The sequence below is a fragment of the Solanum stenotomum genome, chromosome 1 (assembly GCF_019186545.1).
Source record: "Solanum stenotomum isolate F172 chromosome 1, ASM1918654v1, whole genome shotgun sequence".
NCBI lineage: Eukaryota > Viridiplantae > Streptophyta > Magnoliopsida > Solanales > Solanaceae > Solanum > Solanum stenotomum.
Window position 1 is genome coordinate 79,432,056 of NC_064282.1, and position 23,036 is coordinate 79,455,091.

The window sequence follows — 23,036 nt, forward strand, 5'->3', positions numbered from 1 at the left end:
TAAATTGCCTCATTGGCTTCTCCTTGTTACACCTTATCTCGAATCTTGAACAAATTTTTATTATCAAACTATTTCAGATTCGAAATAAGGTGTAACAAGGAGAAGCCAATGAGATAATTTTAAATGGCGAGACAGTTTAGAGGATAAATGATCGCATATGTATTTATTGGGCATGTGATTTGATTAGACCATCATGGAAGAGTCCCATAATTTTAGGTATTTTATTCATTTGCGCTACTTAAATTTATCGTGATTTGAAGCAACATTATTAGTGGTGTCGAATGAAGAAGGTGTAACGACAAGGTTCCGTTGTTATATAAAATCCAACAAGGAAAAATTTTGGATCGAAAAACTTTTTCGTAGTAACTTGGAAGTTCCCAACCTAGTCCAGATTTGGACGAAATTGGAGTCATTGAGGTGTAGGAAAATCTGGCAACAATTGGGTGAATTTAATTATGATTTTGATTACATGAGTAGTTAGATAAGTCATTAAGAAACCCATGCGACTTTACGTAAGTGAATTCGGGTGAGTAGAACTCCCAAAATCGATCTTAGCATGAACGGTATTTTCTGAGCGTCATTGGTTGAAGGTGTGTTGCAAAATGGGGGTTTTGGAATTCTTTAAATATCTCATTGTTTCGTGCAAGCCGCTTTAGCGGTGGTTTTGGTCGCTCTGACGGGATCGCTGTAGCGGGGTGAGGGTTGTTGTGCAGGCCAGACGCGACTTAAGGTCATAAATAAACCCCAAAAATATTTTATTTTGCAATTTTTGACTTCGACGGCTAGGAGACGACCCTATACGTGTTCTTGACCATTTTTCACCATTCTTGAGGCAAAAAGTAAGATTTTAACTCCTCGAATCCGTTTTTTGATCCGTAGAACATAATCTAATGGGTAAATATCGATGGAGGAGGGTTTTGATCTAGAATCTATGGTGGAAACATCCCTAATTGGGATAATGGGGATCATGGGTTTGATCTAGGGTTCATAGAATTGTTAGTAATCGGGGTAATTAGTGATTATTTATTGATTCTAGTATTATATTGATTGTTTGTAGACCAAGAACAAGCGCAACAAATCTGGAAAGGGAAGGATCAAGTTTCTTAGAGTTTCAAGCTTGTTTCGAGGTAGGTGATGGTTGTCATTCTATGATTGTGTGATGTATGTTTGTTCTTGCTTCATTATGATACATGTATGTATGTGAATGTTGCATTATTGATCACACTTGTTGTAAATGAGATAGATGAATGATGAATGACATAAATCATCACTTTTTGGTATGAACTTGAGAAGATACTTGTGATTGTGATTATGGTGTGTTGAATGGATCGGTTGCCATATTTCGACATAACTAATTGGGATCGATTGCCATAATCCGGCATAATTATGGGATCGGTTGCCACGTTCCGGCATAATCATTGGATCAGGTACCACATTCTAGTATGTTAATTGTTTGGGTTTTGGGTTCCATGAGAGGATCAATGACTTGTTATAAATGTATATTGTTGAGCATGTGATAATCAATATTGTATATGTTTGGTATGTTGTATGTTTGTAATGTTGTATTGACCTGCTTATGTTACACTTAGTGGGATAGTTGTGTGATCCTACCAGTACACTGTGGTTGTGTACTGATACTGCACTTGCTCTTATTTTTGTTGAGTACCAGGCATCTTCCGGCGGCTATTGACAGACCTCTCTTAGAAGATCAGTAATCGTCTGAATTCAAGGGTGAGCCAATTCTTCCGGGCTGCCATGGGTTCTCTTTCATCTATGTCCACCATTTCGGACTTAGACTTTTCTAGTTAGGTATTAGTTCATTAGTTGGGGTTGTGACCCTTATTTTTTAGACTTTGGTCCATTGTTAGATGTTTTGGTATATTAACTTTCAGGTTATATGTGTATTTCCGCATTGTTAGTTGCTAGATATTTCGTTTGAAGTTTTTGGGAACTTCAGTTTTAGCTATTATTTATGTTTTCGTATCATTAAATGATTTAGTTTTTGGTTTGGGTTGTAGTAGTGGTTTTTCCGCCGGAGGGTTAGTGTGAGTGCCAATCATGACAGTCTAGGTCATGACAAAGTTGGTATTAGAGCCTAAGTTCGTTGATCTCGATATACCAAAACAAGTATCTTGTGAAACGATACGGGGACGCCTTTACTTTTCTTCGAGAGGCTATAGGACTTTAGGAAATCTCTCTATTTTCTCTTGTCTCCTTTCGTGCTATGACTTGATTCCAATTGGTATCTGGCAATTCAAATCGGTATCTAACCTCCTTCACTCTTCTGTACGCAGAGGTTAATACTAGATTCAACGGCGTCAGGCACGTAGCTCCTGTCAATGCTCCAGCGATGGAATCTGCAGCGAGAGGTCACGGTCGAGGCAGGGGTAGAGGAAGAGCTAGGGGTAGAGGCCATGGAGGAGTAGCGATTGCTGGGAATGGAGCTCTTGTTGAAAATGCTCCTAGGAATGAGAACCCTCTTGCGCATCATGAAGAGATAGAGGAGAATGTTGATGTTGAGAATGGTTAGGATGTGGGACAAGAGGAAGAGGCGTAGGCCGAGACTACCAATGTTCCTCCCATAGACCCAGTATTAGCTCGACATATTATGTCATTCTTGAAAGGGTTGGTTGGTCCTAAAGTGCTTTCTTCTGTTCAAGCAACTCAAGCTCCTGCTAATCCCCATGTTGCTAGCACTGTGCCCAAGACGGCTGGAACAGGAGGTAACGATGATTTCTTCCGTCCTTTGTTGGGTTCTGTTATGACTAGTAATGAGCATGAAATGTTGACTAAGATTTTGAAGCTAAAGCCTCATGTGTTTCTTGGTTCTGAGAATGAGGATGCTTATGAGTTTATCTTAGATTGTTATGAGAGGCTTCATAAGTTGGGAATTGTCCATCAACATGGGGTTGAGTTTATGTCCTTTCAACTTCAAGGTGAGGCTAAGCAGTGGTGGAAAGCTTATATGGAATGCAGATCTTCTACTTTACCTACACTTACTTGGACCCAATTTCATGCTCTATTTTTGGAGAAATATGTGCCTAGGACTTTGAGGGATCGGAAGAAGGATGAGTTCATGGCTTTGGAGCAAGGTGGTATGACTGTGGTTGCTTATGAGGCTAAGTTCTAAGCTTTGTCTAGATATGCTACTCAATTAGTGACTACTGAGGAAGAGAGAATCTGGTTATTTATTAGGGGACTAAATTTTGAGTTGCAGGTATTATCTGTTCATATGACCTGTGTAGGGAGGAGCTTTAATGAGGTAACAGACTATGTTAAGAAAGTGGAGGAGATGAAGCGAGACGGTCAGGCTAAGGCATTGGCAAAAAGGGCCAAGAATTCATGCAACTTTCAAGGTTCTTATTCCAGAGGTTCAAGGAAGCCAACGCTTGCAGCCAAGCCAATTTAGTCCGTTATGCCCTCCTCAACAGGTAATTACTCGGGAACTCCACCTCATAATTTGATTCAGGAAAGCCAAGGAGTCGCACCCTCAGCGGGCAGCAAGCCATTTTTTGATCGTACATGCTACAATTGTGGTGAACCTGGGCATATGAGGAGAGTTTGTCCCTACCCACGTGTGTTAGATTCCACGCAGTAGTAGTCTAGAGCAGTGGTACCCGTGGTAAAATGGTAATACTGGTCGAGGGCATCCATAAGATAGGCGAGGCGGTAATCAGCGAGGTCGTGGAGGTAGAGGAAATGGTGACGCATGTAGGGGTAACGTGCAACCAGGAAGAGATGTGATTCATCAAGATGATAGGGCTTAGTGTTATGCATTTCCGCGCAAGAATGAGGCAAATGCGTCTGACACAGTGATCACAGGTACTATTCTTCTTTGTGACCGGATGGCCAATGTGTTATTTGATCCAGGTTCTACTTATTCTTATGTATGCGTGAGATTTGCCTCAAAGTTTGATATGATTTGTGATATACTTGATGCCCTTATCCACGTTTCTACCCCAGTTGGAGAGTCAGTCATAGTCACCCATGTATATTGTTCTTGTCCTATTTTGTTTATGGGTTTTCAGACTTGGGTTGATTTGGTGATTCTGGATATGACTGACTTTGATATAATCTTAGGCATGACTTGGTTGTCCCCTATTATGATGTGCTTAATTGTAATACTAAGTCTGTAACTCTAGAAATTTCGGGAAAGGAAAAATTAGAGTGGGAAGGGGTGTACAAGCCTAAGTAAGCTAAGATCATATCCTCCATTTGGGCTAGAAAATTGGTAGAGCAGGGTTGTTTGGCTTATTTGGCTCATATTAGGGAGGTTGAGATTAAGGCTCCATCCATTGAGTCTATTCCTATGGTGTCAGAATTTAGAGAAGTGTTTCCTAATGACTTGCCTGGTATTCCTCCGGATAGGGATATAGATTTCTGCATTGATTTGGAGCCTAGTACGCGCCCCATTTCAATCCCTCTATATCGCATGGCCCCAACAGAATTAAGAGAACTTAAGGCTCAAATCCAAGAGCTTCTTGATAAGACATTTATTCATCCTAATGCTTCCCCATGGGGTGCTCCAGTCTTGTTTCTTAAGAAAAAAGATGCTAGTATGAGAATGTGTATAGATTACCGACAATTGAATAGGGTCACTATTAAAAATAAGTATCCCTTGCCTTGAATAGATGATCTTTTTGACCAATTGCAAGGTGCATCAGTTTTCTCTAAGATTGATCTAAGGTCTGGCTACCATCAGTTAAAAATTAGGCATGAGGATGTGCCCAAGACGGTGTTTAGGACTCGCTATGGGCACTATGAGTTTTTGGTTATATATTTGGTTTGACCAACGTGCCTACAACTTTCATGAGTTTAATGAATGGGGTATTCAAGCCATTTTTTTATTCTTTCGTCGTAGTCTTTATTGATGATATTTTGGTCTATTCGAAAAGCGAGGAGGAGCATGTCAACCATCTTCGCATTGTTTTGGGTGTTCTTGGGAAACAAAGGTTGTATGCTAAATTTTCTATGTGTGAATTTTGGTTGACTTCAGTTGCATTTTTGGGACATGTAGTTTCGAAAGAAGGGGTAATGGTAGATCCTCAAAAGATTGAGGCGGTTAAGAATTGGGTTCTACCAAGTTTTGTGACTGAAGTTAGGAGTTTTATGGGGCTCGCTAGCTACTATCATAGATTTGTTAAAAACTTTGCTTCTATTGCCACTCACTTGACTAATTTGACAAAAAAAAAAGATACCATTTGAATGGACTGAAAAATGTGAGAAGAGCTTCCAAAAGCTCAAGACTCTCTTGACCACTGTGCCTATTCTTGCATTACCGGTTGAAGGTAAAGATTTTATTGTTTATTGTGATGCTTCACAGTCTGGTTTGGGTGTTGTGTTGATGCAGGATAAGAATGTTATAGATTATGTCTCGTGTCAATTGAAGGTGCATGAGAGGAATTATCCAACACATGATATAGAGTTGGCAATAGTAGTATTTGCTCTTAAGATCTGGCGACATTACCTCTATGGGGTGAAGTGTGAGGTGTTTACTGATCATTATAGTTTGTAGAATGTGTTAACTCAAAAGGATTTGAATTTAAGACAACGAAGGTGAATAAAGTTACTCAAGGATTATTATGTGACCATTCAATACCATCCGAGGAAGGCTAATGTAGTAACAGACGCTTTGAGTCAGAAAGCGGTGAGTATGAGTAGTTTAGCTTGCTTGAGTGTATCCAAGCGACCTTTGGCAAAGGAAATTCAGACCTTGGAGTCTAAATTCATGCAGTTGGGTATTTCAGAAAGAGGTGGGGTGTTAGCTAGCATTGAAGCGAGGGCCACATTCATTGAGGAGATCAAGGCCAAACAATTTGAAGATGAAAATTTGGAGGAGCTTAAAAGGAGGATTGTGAATGGTAAGGCACAAGAGATCACTCTTGATGCGAAAGGTGTGCTCAATTTTAAAGGAAGGATTTGTGTTCCTCGAGTTGATGACTTGATTCAAAAATTGTTGACAGAATCCCATGGCTCGTGATATTCTATTCATTCGGGTGTGATGAAGATGTACCGAGATTTGAAGCGAATTTATTAGTGGTCGAGCATGAAGAAGGATATAGTAGAGTTTGTGGCTAAGTGTCAAAATTGCAAACAAGTAAAGTATGAACCTCAAAGGCCTGTAGGTTTGCTTCAAATAATGCCAATTCCAAAATGGAAGGGGGGAAGGATAGCCATGGATTTTGTGGTTGGTCTTCCCAAGACTTCAGGGAAGTTTGATTCTATTTGGGTAGTGGTTGATAGATTGACTAAGTCAACCTATTTTATTCCGGTAAGAATAGATTATAATGCTAAACAATTGGATAAGGTTTATGTGAAAGAGATAGTGAGGTTACATGGGATGCCCCTCTCTATCATCTCAGACCGTGGTACCCAATTCACATCCAATTTTTGGAGGAAATTACATGATGAAATGGGCACACAACTCACTTTTAGTATAGCCTTCCATCCACAAATAGACGAGCAGTCATAGAGAACTATTCAAGTGTTAGAAGACATGTTGAGGGCATGTGTGATTGATTTTGGACGGCATTGGGACAAGTTCTTACCTTTGTGTGAATTCTCTTATAATAATAGTTATCACTCTAGCATTGATATGGCACCATTTGAGGCACTCTATGGGAAGGGATGTAGATCACACATAGGATGGTTTGAGGCTGGAGTTGTGAAACCACTGGGGGTTGAATTAGTGAAGGATGCTCAAGATAAGGTGAGGGGTATCCAAACAAAGCTTCTAGCAGCTCAGAGTAGACAGAATGAGTATGTGGATCATAACGTAAGAGACATAGCGTTTCAAACCGGTGAGAATATTCTTCTTAAGGTATCACCCATGTAAGGGGTGATGAGATTTGGCAAGAAGGGCAAACTAAGTCTGCGATACATTAACCCTTTGAGGTTCTTGAATGTGTAGGACAGATAGCGTATTGATTGGCTTTACCTCCTAACCTATCGGGAGTTCATCCGATATTTCATGTGTCCATGTTGAAGAGATACCATGGTGATTGGGATTACATCATTAAATGGGACACAATTGTGTTAGACAAAGACCTCCAATATGAGGAGGAACCAATTGCAATTCTTAATCGTGATGTGCGCAAGTTGAGGACCAAGGAGATTAAGTCCGTGAAAGTTCAATGGAAGCATCGTCCAGTTGAGGAAGCTACTTGGGAAATCGAAAGGGGCATGCGAGACAAGTATCCCCAATTGTTCGTCGATTCAGGTACTACATCATTCCTTCCTTAGCCTATTTTTCCTAAGTTTGTCACTCGGGGACGAGTGATGGGTAAATTGGTATCTATTGTAATGATCGGGTTTTGTCGTTATAGAAAAGCCAATGGGGAAAAATTTTGGGTCAGAAAACTTTTTCGTAGTAACTTGGAAATTCCCAACCTAGTCCAGATTTGGAGGAAATCGAAGTCATTGAGGTGTAGGGAAATCTGGTAACAATCGGGTGAATTAATTATGATTTTGATTACATGAGTAGTTAGATAAGTCGTTAAGGAACCCGTAAGACTTTACGCAATTAAATTCGGGTGAGTAAAACTCCCGGAATTGATCTTAGCGTGAACAGTATTTTTTTAGCATTGTTGGTCACGTTCCAGCATAGCTAATTGGGATCGGTTGCCACGTTCCAGCATAGCTAATTGTGATTGGTTGCCACGTTCCGGCATAATTATGAGATCGGTTGTCACGTTCCGGCATAATTATGAGATCGGTTGTCACGTTCCGGCATAATCATTGGATCGGGTACCACTTTCCGGTATGCTAACTGTTTGGGTTTGGGTTTGGGTTCCATGAGAGGACCAATGACTTGTTTTAAATGTATATTGTTGATCATGTGATAATCAATATTGTATATGTTCGGTATGTTGTATGTTTGTAATGTTGTCCTGACTTGCTTATATTACACTTAGTGGGATAGCCGCGTGATCCTACCAGTACAGCGTGGTTGTGTACTAATACTGCACTTGCTCTTATTTTTGTTAAGTACAGGGCATCTTCCGGTGGCTATTGACAGAACTCGCTTAGAAGATCAGTGATCGTTCGAATTCAAGGGTGAGCCAATTATCCGGGCTGCCATGGGTTCTCTTTCGTCTATGTCCACTATTTCGGACTTAGACATTTCTAGTTAGTTATTAGTTCATTAGTTGGGGTTGTGACCCTTCTTGTTTAGACTTTGGTTCATTGTTAGATGTTTTGGTACATTGACTTTCCGGCTCTAGGTGTATTTCCACATTGTTAATTGTTAAATCTTTTGTTTGAAGTTTATGGGAACTTCAATTTTAGCTAATATTCTTGTTTTTGTATCCTTAAATGCTTTAGTTTTCGGTTTAGTTACTTGGTTTGGATTGTAGTAGTGGTTCTCCCATCGGAGGGTTAGTATGGGTGCCAATCATGACGGTCTAGGTCATGACAGAAGGACATAGTATATTTTGTATCTTGAGGTTTAAATTGTTAGCAAGTGAATTGTAAACACCAAAAGCTTAGAGGTGTGATTAAAAAAATGCCCATACCTGAGTGAAGGTTGGAGCGTATTAAGATAGACTTTGTGGTAGATTTTCCAAATACCTTGGATAAGTTTGGTGTTATATGGATCATTATCAATTGATTGACTAAGTTTGCACATTTTATATCAGTTTAGAATACTTAAAATACAGAGAAGTTAGCCAAGATCTACAGTCAGGAGATAATTCGCTAGAATAGGATGCACATCTCTATGATTTCATTACATAATTTACATCTCATTTTTGTAGGTTTATGCAGAAGGAGTTGGGTACTCGGGTTAATCTTAGCACAACCTTTCATCATCAAAGCGATAGTTAGTCTAAGCAGACTATTCAGGTCCTTGAGAATAAGTTGCGAGTTTATGTGGTTGACTTTGGTGATTATTAGGATCAATTTTTATCTTTTAGTAGAGTTTGCATACAATAACTATTATCATTTGAGGTATGTTAAGATTTTCATACTTCGTTGAAGGATATTTTTTCTAATTAAAAATGAAATATACAATGGGTAAGGTTGAAAGATGGGAGTTGATGTGCCACGAAATTGTGGCACATTTGATGCTTAATAACTATAAACTAATATGTTTCAGTTGCTTGACTCAATAATGGCCCTTCAAAGTCATTGACTCCATATTTAGGGAACGGTTGAACTCTTTTTTTTCTTTTTCAAGTTGTCGACAGTCATGTTCTTATATTTCTTTACTGTTCCGTACTAAATTCCTTTGTTCACCAATCAACTGAAGAACCAATTAGTTGTAGCAGCACCTGCGACTAAAAAGGTAACCCCGGAAAACATACAAAAGAAGAGGTCTAGGGCTGGTTCCGAAAAGGGATCGAAGAGAATGTAGTTCATTAAAGGCTCAGACAGAATTAGTTAGAAGAACCTCTTTCTATTGATTTTGGATTATTTGATGGGTTTGTCAAATGTGTAGGCAGAATCTGGGTTGTATAGAAATGTAGAAAAAGAAAGCAGAACTTATGTTGACCAAGTGAAGATCACGGCCAACTTAACAGACCGTTAACTTTATTACGGTCCGTAGTTGAGCTCGTGAAAGTGAGGCAGTGCTGGGCCTTGAGAAGATGAAGAGCAAAAATAACCAAGTGAAGACCACGGAGGGTTCTACGGGCCGTAGTCCTCACCATGGACCGTGGTACCTGCCGTGAAGCTGAATTAGTGTGAAAGCAAGAAAGAGTTGAAAGAAGGTTAAAAACCAAATGAAGACCATGGGCAACTTCACGGGCCGTGGTCCTTACTACGGACCGTGGTAGCTCTCGTGGTGAATTTTTCAGTGACCAAGTTTGAAGACCAACTTTCGGAAAGTTCCAAGGCAAGACCACGGAGGGCTTCACGGATCGTGAAGCCCTTGACGAGTCATGGTAGTGGCCGTGAAAAGGCCCGACAACTCAGTCCTAATTCGATTAGGACTCATTTTAAACATTCTATTTTGAATTACTTTAGGTCGTTTTGAAAAGGATTATTCATTATCTTACGTTTCATGACTAAGAACACAGCATTACTCTTAGCTTTCGATTTTTGAATTTTTGATTATTGCTATCAGTTGGAAATTCAGATTCAGACTATCAGATTATCTAAGTGATTGTTGATTTGCTAATTACATTCGTAAGTCTTTCTCAATAAGTTTTCATCCCTAACTATAGATTGTTTACGTGAAAGCATGAGTAGCTAAATACCACGACTAGGGTTGTGGGATCAATGACGAAGTTCTAGATACGATTTCATAAAATAAGTAAAGGGCAGTCTGTGTTTACATTTTGTAATTTTTAGCTTTTGATATCATTGTCATCTAGTGAGTGCGCGCATTAGATGAGCCTGTATCTAGTATTTGTTCGAGAGAAAAATACCAATTAGGAAAAAGGTTGAACTAGATTATCTAATTGGAGTTAAAGCTTGAGTTTGAGAAAAAAGATCTTTAACACCATATCATTTTAAGCAAGGATCAATGTTAGTAACACTCTAGGGTCGAGAGAAAATGAGTGATAATTATCTGATTTGGCTGAGAAATGTCGGATAAATTTAACTCACAATGATTTTGTAAACATTGAGTTGCCTGATGCTCAATTACGGAAGAACACTTGAACTAATGTTATGGTTAACACAATCTTGGTTTCTCTTAATTAACTGAATCAACCTTACAATGAAATAGTCTATTAGTCACGAATCTAGATTTTGACTGCAATTTTGGTAATTATAACATTTCCACCCAACCCAATTTACTTTCCGTTGTTATTTGTTTAGGAGATAATAACAACATTCGAATAAACACGATAGTGAAACCTTATCCATAAAGAAATTATTTGTGGGATTGACCTCAACTCTAGTTGAGTTCTGTAAATTGGCATCGATCGTTTACACTTCTTATTTGAAGTGTAAGTTTAGACGTATCAAATTTTGGCGCCGCTGCCAAGAAATTTCAATTCAGAAGTGTTTTACTAGCTTTTATTCGATTGTAGTTATATTTCCTAATTTTACGTTTTGTTTGGTGTTTGTGTCTTTTTCAGGAGAATCAGATTGTGAATGCCCAACACTAGAAGCAATAGAGCCCCATTGCTTCCTTACGACCCTGAAGTTCAAAGAACTCTTCGAAAGATGGTTAGTGCACAAGAACTAGAGGCTCAGAGACACAGACTGGGACTAGAAGTTGAGATTGATGCTGCAAGGAATGTACATTAAACTGCATAAATCAATCAACCTAGGCCAAGTGTCCAGCAAAATGTTGGAATCAATCAACCTAGGGTAGTAGATGAGAACAGAAGGGTGGAAGGAGTAGTCCATCCCCAGCGCCAACCAATAGCCCCAAGGGGTAGAGCTCAGCATCCAGCTCATATGATGTATGAAGAAGATGATGCTGACTTAGAAGGAGCTGGAGCCACTGGAGCCATAGTGTTACCTGCACTACCCCTAGGTGTTAAGTTCACAATCACCAGCACCATGATCTAATTGCTGAACCTGAAAGGTATGTTTAGAGGTGTAGCTGGTGATGATGCAAATCAGCACTTGATGAATTTTGTGGCAATCAGTAAGTCACAAGAGATTCCTGGGGCCAACCAAACAACAATGAGGTTGAGGTTGTTTCCATTTTCTCTTACTGGAGAGGCGACTAACTGGTTGAATGAGATGCCAGATGACTCCATCCGAACTTGGAATGAGTTGAAAGAAGCTTTCCTAGAACGATTCTTCCCAAAATCAAAAGAGCTGCAAATGAAGGACAAGATTAGTACACACAAGCAGCTACCAGGAGAGGCAATGCATGATACTTGATAGAGGTTCAGCCAAAAGCTGAAGAAATGCCCCAACCATGATCTTATCGAAAGGCATCTTAAATAGGCCTTTTATAGGTCTCTGAATTATGTTACTAAACCTGTTGTTGATGCAGTTTGTGAAGGCTCATTTAAGAGAAAGTCATTTGCGGAGAGCATGCAGCTATTGGATGAGGTCTCAAAGAACAATAGAGCATGGTACACTAGAGATGCAGAGGTAGGAGAGCTTTGGGTATACATTCAAGCTCTCGGTTGAACAGAGGAAGAGAGAAGAAGAAAGGGACCAAGACATGGCACATATGGGGACTCAAATAGATCTGCTCACAAAGCACATTGTCGCCAAGTCTGAAAAGGTGAATGTTGTGGGACAGCAAAACAGGTATGAGGATCAGGATCGTGACCTTGATGAGAAAGCTAACTACTTGGGGAAACAAGGGGGTTTTCGAAATTATAACTCTGGAAATCAGGGTTACAATTCTGGAAACGCAGGTCAGAACTATGCTAGGGATGGTCAGTATGATAGGCCATCAAATAGAGATCAAGGAAATTGGAAAAAAAGATATGGGTATAGGAATGATCGCAGTGGAGTTTATGTGCTACATAGTCAGACTGGAAATCAACATCAAAGTTCATCAGCACTGCTGCTAAGGTTTCAACAGCCATCCTCTCTTCTATGGGTACCCTCATGTCTTCATCAACAACCATCTCTATTGCAAATACCGTATTCATATCATTGGGTTTGCTTCATTGACCTGCAAATATTGAACTTTACCTCATCCTTGTTAAGTCTGAACTTCAGCTCACCTCTCTCAACATCTACTAAGACTCTCCCTATTGCCAAAATGCTCTTCCCAAAATGATGGGGACCTCAAAGTCCACCTCGCAATCCAAGATCACGAAGTCAGCCGAAAAAATGAAGGTGTCCACCTTCACAAGTACATAACATAGGACTCCCACTGGCCGCTTAACTGACCTATTAGCCATCATCAACCTCATTGTTGTGGGTCATGGAACTCCCAATCCCAGTTTCTTATATATGGCTAGTGGCATTAAGTTGATGTTGGCTCCTAGATCACACAACGCTTTTGCAAAGCTGATTGACCCGATGGTGCATAGAATAGTGAATGCACCTGGGTCTTCCTTTTTCTGAACCAAAGATCTAGTAGCAATGGCGCTGCAATAGTGAACATCATTAGTAAAATCAAGACTAACAACTCTTTTCTTTGTAACCATATCCTCATGAACTTGGCATATCCTGGCATCTGCTCCAGAGCTTCCACCAGTGGAATGTTTATTGAAAGTTGCTTCAACATGGTAATGAATTTTGTAAACTTCCCATCTTCAACTTTCTTTCTAAGCCTCTGAGGGAAAGGGGGAGGTGGTTTGGGAATCTGCTGTAAAGGAAGGTTTTCCTTGACCTCTTTCTCTTTTCCTCTCGCGGGTTGTGATTTATGTTGAACCTCCTCTAAGTCATCTACTTGTACAGTTTCATGATCATCTTTGCCAGCTTGCTCCAAGACATGTTCATGTTTGGTACCTGCAAACATAGGGTCAGTAAGAACTTTACCACTCCTGGTGGCGATGGCCATGCAGTGCCCATCCTTCTTGGGATTCTGAATGGTGTCACTTGGTAATGATCCATTCTTCCTCTGATTCAGTGAGGCTGGAGTTTCCCCAACTGCTGGTCAATTTGTTTAATGGAGGTGGTGTGAGAGTCTACCAACTAACTCATGCTTGAGAAATCACCTATCATTTCTTTTACCCCTACATCAGTTGATTCAACCTTCTGGAGTACTTTAGCCATCATATCTTCCAGCTTAGATCCGCTAGAACTACCATCTGCCCGGTCTCTATTGCCTAGGGGCAGACCGTGAATGCTTTGCAGAGGATGGGAACACACTCATATGCTCTAAAGAAATTGGACCTAGACTTGAAAAACAGGCCATGCCCTCCAGCAAAACCATCCATTGAGGAGCCACCGGTGCTGGAACTGAAACAGTTACCCAGTCACCTCAGGTATGTATTTTTGGGTTCTAATAACACTTTACATGTGATCTTGGATGCAGATTTAAATAAAGAGAAGGTGAAGGAGGTGATCATGGTGTTGAGAAGGTACAAAAGGTCCATTGGGTGGACCATTGGTGATATTACTAGAATACCTCCGGATATATGCACCCACAAGATTCAGCTTGAGGAGAATTGCATCCCAAGCATTGAACACCAGCGGAGGCTAAACCCACCTATGCAGGAGGTGGTTAAGAAAGAGATAATCAAGTGGTTACATGTTGGGGTGGTTTATCCCATTTTTGTCTGTCACTGGGTCAGTCCAGTGTAATGTGTGCCTAAAAATGGTAGTATGACTATGGTGGCAAATGCCAAAAATGAATTAGTCCCTCAAAGACCAGTCACTGGATGGCGAGTGTGTATGGACTACAAAAAGTTCAACAAGTGGACTTTGAGGGATCATTTCCCCATGCCTTACATGGACCAGATGCTTGATAGGTTGGCAAGTAAAGGGTGGTATTGTTTCTTAGATGGATAATCTGGCTACAACTAGATATCAATTGCTCCTGAAGATCAGGAAAAGATCACCTTCACATGTCCTTAGTGAACCTTTGCGTTTAAGTGTATGCCATTTGGACTGAGTAACGCACCAGCAACATTCCAAAGGTGTAAGATGTCTATTTTCTCTGACTTGGTGAAAGATACTTTAGAGGTATTTATGGATGATTTCTCTATAGTAGGTGATACTTTCGATGATTGTTTGTTGAATCTTAGTAAGGCTTTACAGAGATGTGAGGAGGCCAACCTAGTGCTGAATTGGGAGAAATGTCATTTCATGGTAAATGAGGGCATAGTTCTTGGACACAAGGTATCACAGAAATGGATCGAGATCGACAAGGTCAAGATTGAAGTGATTGAAAAGTTACCTCAATCGATATGTGTGAAGGGTGTTCGAAGCTTCTTAGGACATGCCAGATTCTATAGGCGTTTCATCAAGGACTTCTCCAAAATTGCACACCCTATGTGCAAGCTTTTGGAGAAGGAGGTGAAATTTATCTTTGATGAGGCATGTCTCAAAGCTTTTGAGTGCCTAAAAGAAAAAATGATTTCAACACTAGTGATTATTGGCCCAGACTGGGAAAAGCCATTTGAGGTGATGTGTGATGCTAGCGGGACTGCGTTAGGAGTTGTGTTGGGACAGAAGCACAACAAGATGTTCCATTCGATTTACTATGCAAGTAAGTCGCTAAATGGGGCATAGCGAAACTACACAGTCACTGAGCAGGAACTATTGGTTGTAGTGTATGCGTTTGAAAAGTTCAGAGCTTACCTCCTTGGCATTAAGGTGATAGTTCATACAGACTATGCTGTCTGGATATATCTCATGGCAAAGAAAGATGCCAAACTTAGGATGATCCGATGGGTGTTGCTTCTCCAAGAGTTTGATTTTGAAGTGAATGACAGGAGAGGTTGTGAGAACCAGGTAGTTGATCACCTGTCTAGGTTGGAGGCTGCAAAGAAGGAAGAAATTGAGCTTGAGATAGATGATACACTCTCGGATGAGCATGTATTAGCTGTTACTGTTGACTTTATTCCTTGGTTTGCTGACTATGCTAATTTTCTGGTTAGTGATGTGATGTGATGCCTGAGGGGATGACATATCAGCAAAGGAAAAGGTTCCTGCATGATGTAGGCAAGTACTTTTGGGATGAATCGTATATGTACAGGGTGTGTGCTGACAACATAATTAGTCTATGTGTTCCGAAAGCCGAAATGTTGCACATTTTGGAGGCTTATCAGTCATCTCCAGTTGGTGGTCATCATGGTGGTGCTCGAACAGCCCACAAGATACTTCAGTGTGGGTACTACTGGCCCATAATTCATCAAGATGCAGTGGACATAGTAAGGAGCTGTGATGTGTGCCAGCGGCAAGGAGCTATCTCTCGGCGCCATGAGTTACCCATGACACCTATTCTAGAGGTGGAATTGTTTGATGTGTGGGGTATTGATTTCATGGGCCCCTTTGTGAGTTCACATGGGCAGAAATACATACTGGTTGCGGTTGACTATGTGTCCAAATGGGTTGAAGTTGTTGCTTTACCTGACAATGATGGAAAAAGTGTTGCTGGTTTCCTGAAAAAGAACATCTTCTCAAGGTTCGAAACACCTAGAGCCATTATCAGTGATGGTGGTTCTCACTTCTGCAACAAGGTATTCAGTGTGCTTCTGACCAAGTATGTGGTAAAATAACACAAGGTGGCAACACCTTATCACCCACAGACCAGTGGACAAGTGGAGGTTTCCAACAGGGAGATTAAAGCAATCTTGGCCAAGACAGTTAATGCCAACAGGACAGATTGGGCAAGGAAGCTGGATGATGCTCTATGGGCATATCGAACAGCTTTCAAGACACCTATTGGTATGTCTCCATATCAACTGGTGTTTGAAAAGGCATGTCATTTTCCAGTTGAGCTTGAGCATAGAGCACTCTGGGCATTGAAGAAACTAAACCTCAGTTGGAGCTTTGGTAGTGGAGCACATGCTCCGACTAGTGAGGACCAAACTGATCAGGTCTCGAGTTCTGAGAGCGCACCTATTAATATGGGTGCCAATGTTGATCCGACGACCAGCGCCTAGAACGACGTAGGTATGACCCCTCCTCATAGCCTGTGTGTTTTATTGTTCTGTATCGACTTTGAGGGTAAAGTCCTTTTTATTTAGGGAGGGGGTGGTGAGCAACCTACCATAGCTGTTAGAAAAATGGAGGTTGTCTCTGTGTATTACTGTTTTGTGTGTTTTGTGTGTTGAGCTGCACAATAGCTAATCTGTGAAAATTGAGGACCTGAATCTGAGTTTGACTATTAGGATCTGTTGATGACATCTTAGATACTGATATGTTGAACATGGCTAATCTGACCAATTAATTGGTGAACCAAGAAACTGGAAAAAATGCAATCATGTGTAGTGTGTGTGTAAGTTTTGATTGAATTCTAACAGTAGGAGTAGAAACTAGAACTTGCCTAAGTAGTCTTGCTTGAATCTGAGAATAACCGGATAGGAAAGGATCAATAGGCCAATTTTGTTAAACCAGTAAAAAGCCAAAAATAAAATAACCAAATGAAAAGTTTATCACTTGAACCCAATTTGAGCCTTCAATCAGTCTTTGTTCTTACCCAACATATATCATATCCTTGGTTCTCCGAAGGTACGATATCACAACTCAGGACAAAAGCCTAAGTTGAGGGTGATTGCAATCCGAACCGAAAGAAAGGGAAAAATAAGGTTCAACCAGTGAGCTAAGTGCATATCAAAATTGCATATGAAATAAAAAGAAAAGAATAGAAAAAGAAGAAAAGAAAAAAGAAAAAGAAAATAATAGCTACTAGGTCGAGATGAAATAAAGAAAAAGAGGGAATCACTCAGAAAAGAGTATGTCAAAATGAAACTTTGGAAAACCAAGGGATTAGTCACTCACGAAACCAAATATCCATTCCTTAACCCCGAACCTATGTTACAAGCCAATAAAGTCCTACAGTGATCCTATTCCGGGTGTTTGAAAGATAAAATGTAGAAAGCAAAGGCCGGCCTATGGTAGTTTGTTGTTAGTATTAGAAGTTCATTGAGAGCGTGAGCGTAGTACTCAGTCCCTACCATTATGAGCAAGGGACTTCTTTGGTGTGAGGACACAGTGGTTGCATTTGAAAGTAGATTGTGTGAGTTGATAATTCGCAGGTATAAGCATGATTGACTGTGAGTAATGAGATGTCATCTATTGATTCTTACATGTTAGATTCAGAGGTTTAGGATACAAATTGTACTTAAAATAGTTGTTGCATAGTGTCATAAGCCTGGATATGAATTGAGGGCAGATTGTATTTGTATTTCTCATAACTTAAGGACAAGTAAGAATTCTAAGTTGAGGGTGTTGATGTGCTGCAAAATCGTGGCAATGCTTAATAACTATGAACTAATACTGAAATTAAGTCAAATTTTGGATTATTTGACGGGTTTGTTAAATGTGTAGGCAGAATCTGGGTTGGATAGAAAAGTAGAAAAAGGAAGCAGAACTGATGTTGACCAAGTGAAGTTCACGGCCAACTTCACGAACCGTTAAATTTATTACGATCCGTGGTTGAGCTCGTGAAAGTGAGGCAGTGTTGGGCCTTGAGAAGATGAAGAGCAGGAATAACCAAGTGAAGACCACAGAGGGTTCTACGGGCCGTAGTCCTCACCACGGACCGTGGTACCTGCCGTGGAGCTGAACCAGTGTGAAAGCAAGAAAGAGTTGAAGGAAGGTTGAAACCCAAATGAAGACCACGGGCAACTTCACGGGCTGTGGTCCTCACTACAGACCGTGGTAGCTCTCGTGGTGCATTTTTCAGTGACCAAGTTTGAAGATCCACTTTCGGGAAGTTCCAAGGCAAGACCACTGAGGGCTTCACCGACCGTGAAGCCCTTGACGGGTCATGGTAGTGGCCATGAAAAGGCCCGACAACTTAGTCCTAATTTGATTAGGACTCATTTTAAACATTCTATTTTGAATTACTTTAGATAGTTTTGAAAAGGATTATTCATTATCTTACGTTTCACGATGAAGAACACAACATTACTCTTAGCTTTCGATTTTTGGATTTTTGATTATTGCTATCAGTTGGAAATTCAGATTCAAACTATCAGATTATCAAAGTGATTGTTGATTTGCTAATTACTTTCATAAGTCTTTCTCAATATGTTTTCATCCCTAATTACGGATTGTTTACGTGAAAGCATGATTAGCTAAATACCACGACTAGGGTTGTGGGATCCATGACGAAGTTCTAGTTACGATTACGTAAAACGAGTAAAGGACAGTCTGTGTTTACATTCTGTAGTTTTTAGCTTTTGATATCATTGTCATCTAGTGAGTGCACGCATTAGATGAGCCTGTATCTGGTAGTTGTTCGAGAGAAAAATACCAGTTAGGAAAAAGGTTGAACTAGATTATCCAATTGGAGTTAAAGCTTGAGTTCGAGAAAAAAGATCTTTAACGCCATATAATTTTAAGCGAGGATCAATTATAGTAACACTCTAGGGTCGAGAGAAAATGAGTGATAATTATCTGATTTGGCTGAGAAGTGTTAGACAAATTTAACTCTTAATGATTTTGTAAACATTGAGTTGCCCGATGCTCAATTACGGAAGAACACTTGAACTAATGTTATGGTGAACACAATCCTGGTTTCTCTTAATTAACTGAATCAACCTTATAACGAAATAGTCTGTTAGTCGCGAATCTAGATTTTGACAGCAAGTTTGGTAATTATAACATTCCTACCAAACCCAATTTACTTTCCGTTGTTATTTTTTTAAGAGATAATAACAACATTCGAATAAACGCAATAGTGAAACCTTATATGTAAAGAAATTCTTCGTGGGATCGACCTCAACTCTAATTGAGTTCTGTAAATTGGCATCGACCGTTTACACTTCTTATTTGAAGTGTAAGTTTGGACGTATCAGGAGTCTCGTACTAATGGTGCGACATTCATTGTTACGAGTACTGGTATTATAAAGGGGAAAGTTTATTGCTATAAAATGACATATTGTAATCTAAGAATGTCAAAGCATATGGGCATTAGCTGATGTATTATTGACTTGATTTCTTTTTTGTGATTGTGTTTCTTTATTGATCCTGTATATTTGTGATAGTTGGGTTGATTATATATCATACTAATATTTGATTGACTGAGATACATCATCATCCCCTTTTATTGAAATCATATGGTACACATGCATTGACATGAGATTGAGTATAAGTTGGGCACATGGAGATCGTCCAATCTAGGATTGTGAGATGTTATGATTATAAGTTGGGGGCGTGGAGATCGTCTGTGCTGGTATTGTTTGATTTTATGATAGTGCATTGAGATAGTCCGCACAGATACGTGAAGATCGTCCGTGTCAGTATATGGATCTCGCGAATCCCCATGGGTCATGAACTCGTGATGTATTTTCGAGGAGTATTATGTATATACGGTTGAGAGAGTACTTGGCATCTAAGGCATATCATTTCATGATGTCACATTGCATTGCATCTCATAACATCATTCATTCTGGTTGATTATGTGCTTTATTGGTGGTTGGACATTACATGATATTTTGATTACCCTTATCAGATGAAACTTGACAGATAAGTATAATGTAGACTTGTAAAATTAAAGGATAATTTTCTTATATACTCTTGTCACTACTTCTTTGTTGTTGGTATATGAGATATACTAGGTACACGTGGTTTCGTACTCATACTACACTTGCTGCACTCTTTTGTGGTGCAAATTGTATTTCGAATTCAAGTGCATATCTTGGAGCTTAAGTCTGAGTTTGGATTATCTTTGAGTTGTGGTGAGTTGCCTGGATATTGTGCGGCTCATACCTTTATCTATCTCTACTTATTAGGTTGTGTTGGTATTCTAATAGGATATTTCTTATGTTTAGACTTGTTAAATAATTAGAGACTTGTATTGACTTTAGAAGCATTTGTACTTATGACACTAAATCTCGGGGTGGTATTTCTATGTTTTCAAATTTTATTTTATAAGACTTAGTATTTTAGATATTTTGTTGCTACTTACCTTTCCACGTTTAAGTTGAATTGGTTAACTTATTGGGTTGACTTACCTATCGATTGGGAACATAGGTGTCATCACGACTTGTACTTTTGGATCGTGAGGACTTTATAAATATATATATATAATGATATAGAACACATGTACAATACACGTGTTCAAAAATTAGTTTTTCTATATATATACTTCATTATATCATTCTTATCTGTATATATTTTTATAACGTTTTGTAAAGATATTTCTAATGCAAAATAACGAAAAAGAATCAACTACTACTACTAGATAATCTCATCGTTAGATTATGTCAAACAGAAAACTAATAAATTATTGACAAGTAAACAAATTTTTTGTTATACACACTATTAAAGAGAGCTCAAACTCAAAGCAAAAGTAAAGAAAAGCTTTCACTTTTAAGTCTTAAGCTAAAAATCAATCAAATGACAAACAACTATAGAATTTTTTTAATTTGAATTTTTATAATTATCTTATAGTCGTAAGTTTTTTTATTTGGGCTCAAATTAGCTAATTGTGACTTTATAAATCTATAAAATAAAAGAGTGATATAAAACACACGTGCAACGCACGTGCAATGACTTATTTAAATCTTTCATATCTATATACATCTTTATAAACGTTTTGTAAAGATAACTTTAATGCAAAATAACTAAAAGGGATCAACTACTACTAGATAATCTCATCATTAGCTTATGTCTAACAGAAATTAATAAATTGTTGACAAGTAAACAAAAATTTTGTTACACAGACTATTAAAGAGAGCTCAAACAAAGCAAAAAAGCAAAACAAAAGCTTTCACTTTAAAGTTTTAAGCAAAAAATCAAGCAAATAACAAACAACTCAAGCTCAAATCAAGTGATAATACGATTATAATATATGTTGTATGCCTAAAAAATCATGCTACTAAGTTTGGTGACTATTCAATTGATGGATGACGTGAATTTGCAAAGACTGATCAAGATGAAACTAAAGAAGAATATATTTGTGATAATTGTGGATATTTTAGGAGTTTTCATCAAATGAATAGTCAGTCATTATATCGTCTTCCAAAACTTTGATCTTGATTCTTTCACCCCGCATGTTATTCCACATGGTGGTGGAAATACGCTAGTTATTTTTCATCATTTCATGACTCGATTTGTGCCGGTTCCATTTATCAGAAGGCCTATTTTCTGCTTTTATCCCTGACGTTAAGATCTTCAGTCCATGAGAATGTTCTTTGTGACCCTTGTTGGCGTTATTTCTAAGGATGAATATGAACTAAGAAGCCAATTTTATTTTATAAGCATGAAGTTATGTTAATTCATCTATAGTATTTTTTTACATTAGGAAAGAGAAGGAAAAACTAAAATTGAATTCTTAAAGTTTTTTTATTTTAATCAATTGTGTAAGCTTTTATTTTCTATCTGGTTATATAGTTGTTTGATGAAATAAAACAGTTACTTGCTTAATTAATTGCTTCATGTAGTATTAAAACGGAGGAAAAGAGAGTAAATGTGTATATTTGACTTTGAAATAAATATATGATATTGTTTACTAAATTTGTTATATATTCACTAAATATTTATTTATTCTAAAAAAAATACCTTATAAATTCAATAAATTATAAATTTTATATTATATTCTTATAAACTAGTTATTTAATTATTTAATTATTTTTATTTTGTAAACTAATGCATTTGTGTGACATTAAAAGCATGGTTCTGTTTCTTCATTTGAAAAAAAAATAGCAAGTTCATTTTCTTCGTAAATTTTAATAGATTTTTATTTAAAATCAAATTAAATAATATCAGTTTTTCAAAAAGAATTTAATGCCGGATAAATTAAGTACTAAAAAACCTAATAGGTGCAGTTTTTCAAAAAAAATTTATACAACCTTCCTTGATTTATCGAAGAAAAAATCATATGCATAATGTCTTTAAGAACATAAATTACAATACATAAATATACTTTTCTTTTATTTACAAAATATATGAACTTAAATATTCATGTTTTTTTATAATTGTCTGGTTGTCGTAAGTTATTTTTATTTGGGCTCAAATTAGTCATTTGTGAACTTTATAAATGTATAAAAAAAAAATTACATGAAACACATGTGCAATGCACGCACATGTTCAGAAACTAGTTTATATATATATATATATATATACACTTATATAAATCATTTTTATCTATATATATCTTTATAAATGTTTTGTAAATATATTTCTAATGCAGAATAATTAAAAAGAACACACTTCTACTAGATAATCTCATCATTAGATTGTGTCAAACAAAAAATTAATGAGTTGTTGACAAGTAAACAATGTTTGTTATACACACAAACACTATTAAAGAGAGATCAGTGTCCTGTACCTTGGACAATTAGTAAAGCTTCTTCCTTTGTTGATATTGATATTAATAAAGGTTGGAATTGTTCTCGTAGCGTTTTGTGAGTTTGTCAATGTGATACGTTGCATAAAACTGAGAACAATCTAAAAGACTTAGTATAAAATGTGAGGGGTTGTGAGGCTGAAGTTTGTTTGTGTTGTAGACCGCCTTGAAGTGGTGTTAAATGAAAAAATCACCCCTATCAAAGCAAAAGGCCAAACAAAATTTTCACTCTTTAAGTCTTTAACAAAATAAGTCA

The 23,036-nt window shown here is 38.2% G+C and overlaps 2 protein-coding genes across 2 annotated transcripts in view; both read right to left on the reverse strand.

Annotated features, from left to right (window-relative positions):
• Positions 1–23,036, reverse strand: part of LOC125841344 (uncharacterized) — a 404,974-nt gene that overhangs the window by 255,007 nt on the left and 126,931 nt on the right. The gene's annotated exons all lie outside the window — the stretch shown is intronic.
• LOC125857097 (uncharacterized) lies at positions 12,789–13,587 on the reverse strand. The gene is made up of 3 exons (XM_049536769.1): positions 13,530–13,587; positions 13,014–13,446; positions 12,789–12,957 (listed from the first exon to the last, which is right to left on the reverse strand). Exons 1-3 carry the CDS (start codon positions 13,585–13,587, stop codon positions 12,789–12,791), a joined length of 660 nt encoding a protein of 219 aa, XP_049392726.1.

Excerpts from the sequence above, each read along its gene's own strand:
- LOC125857097 (XM_049536769.1), bottom strand. The coding sequence starts at position 13,587 with ATGGCTAAAGTACTCCAGAAGGTTGAATCAACTGATGTAGGGGTAAAA. Across the intron at positions 13,447-13,529 it reads AGGGGTAAAAGAAATGATAG|CCTCACTGAATCAGAGGAAG; the intron begins GTGATTTCTCAA and ends GGGAAACTCCAG. Across the intron at positions 12,958-13,013 it reads GCCAAGTTCATGAGGATATG|CGCCATTGCTACTAGATCTT; the intron begins GTTACAAAGAAA and ends TCACTATTGCAG.